The sequence below is a fragment of the Ovis canadensis genome, chromosome 23 (assembly GCF_042477335.2).
Source record: "Ovis canadensis isolate MfBH-ARS-UI-01 breed Bighorn chromosome 23, ARS-UI_OviCan_v2, whole genome shotgun sequence".
In the NCBI taxonomy this organism is placed as follows: Eukaryota; Metazoa; Chordata; class Mammalia; order Artiodactyla; family Bovidae; genus Ovis; species Ovis canadensis.
In genome coordinates this window covers 74,503,989-74,511,158 of record NC_091267.1, presented here as the reverse complement: position 1 = coordinate 74,511,158, position 7,170 = coordinate 74,503,989, and the positions used below count along the sequence as shown (strand labels likewise).

Genomic DNA, 7,170 nt, shown 5'->3' with positions numbered 1-7,170 from the left:
TAACCACACTGCCTGCCACCCGAAGGTGCCCACAGCACGTCCCCGGCCCTGGCTGGGACCTGCCACCCGGAGGTGCCCACAGCACGTCTCTGGCCCTGGCTGGGACCTGTCACCCGGAGGTGCCCGCAGCACGTCTCCGGCCCTGGCTGGGATCTGTCAGGTGCCCACAGCGCGTCTCTGGCCCTGGCTGGGACCTGTCACCCGGAGGTGCCCACAGCACGTCTCCGGCCCTGGCTGGGATCTGTCAGGTGCCCACAGCGCGTCTCTGGCCCTGGCTGGGACCTGCCACCCGGAGGTGCCCACAGCACGTCTCTGGCCCTGGCTGGGACCTGCCACCCGGAGGTGCCCACAGCACGTCTCCGGCCCTGGCTGGGATCTGTCAGGTGCCCACAGCGCGTCTCTGGCCCTGGCTGGGACCTGTCACCCGGAGGTGCCCGCAGCACGTCCCCGGCCCTGGCTGGGACCTGCCACCCGGAGGTGCCCACAGCACGTCTCTGGCCCTGGCTGGGACCTGTCACCCGGAGGTGCCCACAGCACGTCTCCGGCCCTGGCTGGGATCTGTCAGGTGCCCACAGCGCGTCTCTGGCCCTGGCTGGGACCTGTCACCCGGAGGTGCCCGCAGCGCGTCTCCGGCCCTGGCTGGGATCTGTCAGGTGCCCACAGCGCGTCTCTGGCCCTGGCTGGGACCTGTCACCCGGAGGTGCCCACAGCGCGTCTCCGGCCCTGGCTGGGATCTGTCAGGTGCCCACAGCGCGTCTCTGGCCCTGGCTGGGACCTGTCACCCGGAGGTGCCCGCAGCGCGTCCCCGGCCTCGGCTGGGCCGTCCGCGCCCGCCCGTGCCCGCCCGTGCAGTCAGGCACTCCTCCATGAAGCCTCACACGCAGCCACCCCCCGCCCAGGTGCCCGGGGCACTGTCACCAGGCCTCAGGAGCGGCCGGGACACGGACCGAGCGCCAGCCACTTGGAAAACCGCCGGCCAGTCTGGGAGGACGGCCTACGGCCCCGCCCCTGCGTGCCTGGATGTGTCTCCCAAGGGCGCTCCTGCACGTGGACACCGGGAGGCTGGGGCAAAAACGCTCCCGTTAAGGACGGCAGAGCAGTGAAAACCACCCAGGTGTCTGCTTGACACCGGATGAGAAGAGGCAGTCTCAGGAGGCGAGGTGAAGGGCGCCCTTTCTCTAAAGCTCGAGCCAAGGAAGAATAGACTGCGCGCTGGGGGAGGAGGACGCGAAACGGCGCAGCGAGAGGCCAGTGACACAGAGCGGGGACCTCGCGCGGCGGAAGCAGACGCCCCGCAGACCGGCGCCACCGCCGCGCCGCGGGAGGGCCTGCCCGCCGGCTAGCGGAGCGGGCGCCTGCGGGCCACCAGGGGGCGCCGCGATCTCTCCAGACCCGTGGCCCGCCCGGCGGGCACGGAGGAAGCCTGCACGAGCGGCTCCAGACCCGCACCCTGAGCGCGGGACCCCCGGAGGGGCCAGGCAAGGCTCTGCTCGCAGTGGGCACGCGGGTGACCTGTACAGTCAGGCAGGCTGCTTGGGGTGGCTGGGATTCCCAGATGGTAAATAACCAGGGGATTCACTGCCCACATTACAGGGAAATAACTGGTTGATTCTTTAAAAAGGAAAAACAACTCCAAACCCACCGGATATGATGTCCCCCTCTCTTCACTGCTACAACATTTGCAATAAAGCACAATTCTGAAGCCATTTTTCATTTTTTTATTGCTGTTAATTCAAGGAAAAAAGGTTGCATAAAATCCAATCTTTTCTAGAAATATAAGTGGCCTTTCCAGTACATAACATTTCAAATATCAAAGTATATGGTAAACATACAAATAAGGAGAAGGTAACATACCTCCTATATACAGTACAGTCTTTTAAATCATAAAATAAGCTCCATAAAGTACAACTGGCAAGTGATTCACAATGCGGTCCATACAGGGCTTATCAAAACTCTCACTTCCACAGCTCGATTGCAGCTTAACAATTAATTTAATAATATGGTCCAAAAATACCCAAATAAAATATATTTAATCAAAATAATTTCCTTTCGTTGAACTTTCTTTTTAAATTAAAGCTTTCGCCTACCCCTTCTCCCACCCCCCCCTTCTTCCCCTTTTACTCCCACCCCTGAAAGAAGGTTTCAAAATGTACATTGGTGCTATAAATATAAACTCTACCTATGAAGCTTTACAGAAAGCTTCTTACTTCAAGTGTTTCCTTCTGTCTGGCAACCTGTTAGGTTTCTGAGCCAAGGTCAGATAGTTTAGTTCCTCTGCTGCCCACCAACGTGACCCCACAGAAACACTCGCCACCTCTGCTCTGCACTGAGGGTGGGGCGAGCACACCCAACCCCCAGCCCTCACCCCCGAGGCTGCTCCGGGCCACTGATGGCAGCGGTCCAAACCTACACCCAGTCTTCCAGATAACCTCAGTGCACTTTAGGAAATCAAAAATTACCTGGAAGCAATTTAGTACATAGATCAGCTTTAAAAACAAACAAACAGTCGTTTTGAACAGCAGCATTAAACTTAGTGACGGGACACTGACATGATTACACCATCTCAACACACTCAGAATTCAGTCTTTCACATTCTAACCAAGCACAGTGGTAAACTGTTATCAAAGTGACTTTGCTACGAGAGACAGGATAGGAACAAATACCTGACTTTTGTAGAAACACAGAGCTTCTGTTCAGATCACAATAAAACGTACACGTTTCAAACACAACAGAACACTGTGACAGCTGGTGTAAGGAAAAGAAATCGTGTCTTTTACATGACACAGTGGTAGACTGCGGTAGACTCCATGTAAAACTGGCTGTTGGCTTTCGTTACAAACACAAACACACAGGAGAACCACACTCACACGAGTTTGTTCACTTTATGTCTCTCTGAAGCAACAGGCTAAAAACGTATGATGGAGTAAAAAAGTTTCTGTTTTAAAGAAAAAGCTCCTTGCCCACTTCGTGTGCCACGTCTCCTCAGTCTCACCCGGCTTTACCTCTTCCTGTCTTCCACGCCCATCTTCATTTGGACGAGCGCTGCACTGGTGTGTGTACATGGAAGTGTTTATTACATATGCACACACTGCCTGGGGAACTGGATTCTCCCTTACTGTGAAGGTGAAGCATTTTATGGCTGAGTGATACTACGCAGAGCGGTTTAGAGTGTGGACAGTGCAGGGCCAGCCGCTCCGGCAGCCGCTGTCAAGAGTGGAGGTGGGACAAAAACGTGGAGATTAGGGCCAAAGTGAGAAAAGCTGGGGAAGAAGCAAAGTTGTTTTTTTTCCCCCCAAACCATATGACTGTCACCAGTGTTATGAAAAAAGGTCAAATACACAGTTTCAAAGATTCAGTAAACATTGCACACAGCAAGTATTCAGTGTTTTTTTTTTTTTTTAAAAAAGCACACATCAAGATTTTCCTTTTGATAGTTTGTTTGAAGGTTTAAGTTACACGTATCATACAGATAAGCCTGTTGTTGAACCAGGAGACCAGAGGCTCAAAAGCAATGCATTCTTGTTTTGGACATCCGTACAAGAGAAATGAGAAATCTCAACTGCATAGAAATCTAGGAAATGTATAGACAAAGAAACACAAACGAAACGAAACGCCTTTCCTTTCCCTCCCCTCCACACCGCCCCCCCCAACCCCCGACTGCCCGCACTTCAGCGTATGAAGGAGGCAAGCTTTACTTCAGTCTGCAGAATCCAACGTGTCACTAGAAGGGGGGAGGGGAGGTGCGTATCTCAGCCTGTAAGAGCCTAAAACGGGAGAGAGAGCTGCTCAGTCACTGTGCACTCGCCTAAGGCACCACACACGACGCGGCGTCAGACGGCCCGCCCCTCCGTCTAGGCAGCGCCTTCCGCTCTGCCGTGACCCAGAAAGTCCTAGCGACATGAAGTTTGTGCTTTAAGTTCGACCTAAAGCTATCAAACTCAACTTTGCCTCAAAAACTCCAAGCAAACACTCCCCATTCAAGACCCTTTTCCTGTGTCGAGATCTGGCAAAACGGCAAAAGTTTCGTGTGAGCTGAACCCTAACAGTTTGAGGCCTCCATTGAATTTGGCATCCTACTTGTACTTAAGAAAAATTTCTTTCCTGTGGTGTTAACACACCCAAGTGAAAGCGTTAGTCGCTCAGTCATGTCTGACTCTGCCATCCTATGGACTGTACCCCCACAGGCTCCTCCGTCCATGGGATTCTCCAGGCAAGAACACTGGAGTGGGTTGCCATTCCCTTCTCCAGGGGATCCTCCCGACCCAGGGATCGAACCCGGGTCTCTTGCATTGCAGGCAGATTCTTTACCTTCTGAGCCACCAGGAAAGCGCAGTGCTTAACTGTTCTGTGCCTTAAAATGTGACAGCACTGGAAACTAAGGTCGGCTGGGAAAGAAGGGAGCATGCCTGAGGTCATCTGCCTGTGCACAGACAGACCCAAACAACGAAGGATCTCCCGAGTCAGGTGACTACCACTTCCTAGTTTTTCAGTATTTAAAACTTCCGCTTACTCTATGAAACGGGATTGTTGCTTTAAAAAAAAAGTGCTGCTAGCAAGGAGACTTTGCAAATCCCACTATATCCCTTAGAAAGCGCCTTTCCGGTTTCCCCCCTCCCTGGCAGCGGGACTCCTCTGAACTGCCCTGAGCTTCGGACCCGTGTCTGCGCTGTCTGGCCGCCTGCACCTCTCGGCTGTCGCTGTGCGCGCAGCCTGCGGACACGCCGGCGGCTCCTGCTGCTCCCACGGAGCCGCACGCCTCCGGCCCCTCAGAAACAAGTCCTCCGGGTGCTCTCGTGATTACCTTGTGGGCCGGCCTCCATGGACGACTGCTTGCACTCCTGCGCATGGTGTCCGCTCACGCCACAGTTGTAGCACGAGGCGCTCCCGCTCTTCTTGGGCGCCGTGCCACCCGAGCCGGCCACCACGCTGTGCGGGTACACGGGGTAGAACCGGCCGAAGCCCGCCACCGGCTGCACGCCGTAGCCGGCCTGGCCGCCCAGCACCGGGTCGTGCACCAGCCCGCTGGCGTACGGGGCCTGAGGCAGGAAGAAGGGGAGCTGGCCGCCGCTGCCCTGGGGCGCCTGGCTGAGGTAGCTGCCGTTGCAGAGGGAGGGCAGGCTGAAGAAGGGCGAGACGCGGTACAGCGGCCCGGGCGCCGGCCCCGGGTAGTAGTAGCCGCCGAGCGGCAGCCCGGCGCCGCAGCCGCAGCGCCGGCCGCACGAGCCGCAGGCGCCGGCCGGGGCCAGCAGCGCGCCCGCGCCCAGAAAGGCGGCGCCGTCGCCCTGCGCCGTGCTGGGCGCGGGGCTCGCGCTGGGCGCGGGCGCGGGGCTCGGGGCGCCCGACGGCGCGCTCGTGGCGGCCGGCCCGGGGAAGGCGGCGGGCGCGGCCGCGGGGACCACCACCTTCACGCCGGCGGGCGGGGCCGCGGCCGCCGCGCCGCCCTCCAGCTGAGGCACCATTGGAGAGAGTCCCGCCGCCGGCGAGGCGGCCTTCGGGACGGGGTCCGTGGCAGCGACGGGGGAGCCCGGGAAGGGCCCGGGGCCGGGGCCGTAGGTGGCGCTCGCGGAGCCCGCGCCCAGGCCCGCGGCGGGCGGCGGCGCCAGGTTCAGGGCGCAGCTCTCGGGGGGGCCCGGCGGCAGCTTCAGCCTCTGGATGGTGAGATGCAGCGCGGGGCCGCCGCCGTGCGGGAGGAAGCCGGAGGGCAGCGGCAGCGGGGCCGCCAGCAGCTCCAGCGGCTTCTCCGAGTCCCCAGCGGACGCCGCCGGCCCGAGCGCGCCCAGGGCCGCGGGGTCCGTGGGCTCCCGCAGGGCGGAGAGCGCCACAGGGCCGGGGACCAGCATCCCGATCGTCTTGCCATCAGCAGACTTGGGCGGAGGTACCACGACCTCCGACTTCTGGGCACCATTGTGCATGACACAGTGTAGAGTTGGCATGAAAGAAAGATGCTGATACTTGGCTGAGCTTAAGGGATCTTCCAGAAGGTTTGCGCTGTCGTTTCCTAAGGAAGCGATTTGAACAGGTGGCTTGACCGTGACCGTCTGGCCGACAGAACCGTAGCTCGTAAACCTGGTTGTCGAGGGATTTCCAGAGTCCTCGGAATTGCTGTCCGTGTCTGAGGGAAACATGTAAACAGATGTTAACACAAGCATCCTCTCCAGTCCATCCTGCTAGAAATAAAATTTAAGTATACCTAAAAATATACCCTGACTTTTAAAACCAATAAATGTATCCCCCTCAGTTTCCTGACTACTGAGCTAAACTTTTAATTTTTGGCTTTCTATGGACTTTATTTGAAAAATATGGAGATTCTGGAAAAGGCAGGACACTAAGGAGGCATTAAAAAGATTGGTGGTTGCCGGGGGTGGAGGCCCGGGGGGAGATGAGGCGGCAGAGCAGAGGACTTTCAGGGCAGTGAGAACACTGTGTGGTGTAGTAACGGTGAAACCTGTGTCCTCACACATTTGCCCAGGGCCACTGAAGGCTCACCACCAGGAGTGCGCCCTTAGACGCATCACGTGTCAGAGTCAGTTTTGTGTCAAACTCGGTTCATCCTTGGGAAACAAATGTGCCATTCTAGTCAGTGATGTTGATACCGTGTGAGAAGAGGGACTACACAGGAAATTTCTGTGTCTTTCTCTCAATTTCACTGTAAATCCAAAACCGCTCTAAAAAAATATGTATCTTAAAAAACCCTTGGACAGGTAAGAAACAAAAGGTTAATGGAGCCTGGATGAAGCACAGTATAAACACAGACCTTTATTACAAGGGATCAGGTATCTTTTACCTTTAATCAATTTTAGGCAATTCATTTGATTTATATGCTGTACTGCTTGCCAAACGCGAGGTCTTCACGTTTGTCTCTCATAAATTATACAATTTAAAGGAGTTCAATCAAGACCATATTTAATTTAAACATCTAGAGAGAGAGAAGGGAAGACAGTTTTCCTAGAGCAGAATAGTCTTCCTTTTAAATGCTTCAGTGGGAGAACGAAAACGTAAAGCTACCGTTACAGCCATAAAGTAAACGCTAGAACACAAGAAGCAAGGGAAACACAAGAGCACTGCAGCTTCTCCTAAAACCAAACAGCCACGCGGCAGATGCAAAACTGCACCATGTTTCCTTTTATTACTGCGTCATTCTTACGTACTCTTAAGCTTGTAAACAGAAAT

At 56.0% G+C, this 7,170-nt stretch overlaps 1 protein-coding gene across 1 annotated transcript in view; it reads right to left on the bottom strand.

Annotated features, from left to right (window-relative positions):
* Positions 1-1,702: 1,702 nt before the first annotated feature.
* ZCCHC2 (zinc finger CCHC-type containing 2) overlaps positions 1,703-7,170 on the bottom strand; it is a 55,070-nt gene continuing 49,602 nt past the window's right edge. The window contains exons 13-14 of the mRNA XM_069569115.1: positions 4,802-6,112; positions 1,703-3,764 (exon numbers count right to left, since the gene is read on the bottom strand). Coding sequence (XP_069425216.1) covers positions 3,697-3,764; positions 4,802-6,112 — 1,379 coding nt within the window. The 3' untranslated portion in view covers positions 1,703-3,696. The remainder of the gene's footprint in view (positions 3,765-4,801; positions 6,113-7,170) is intronic.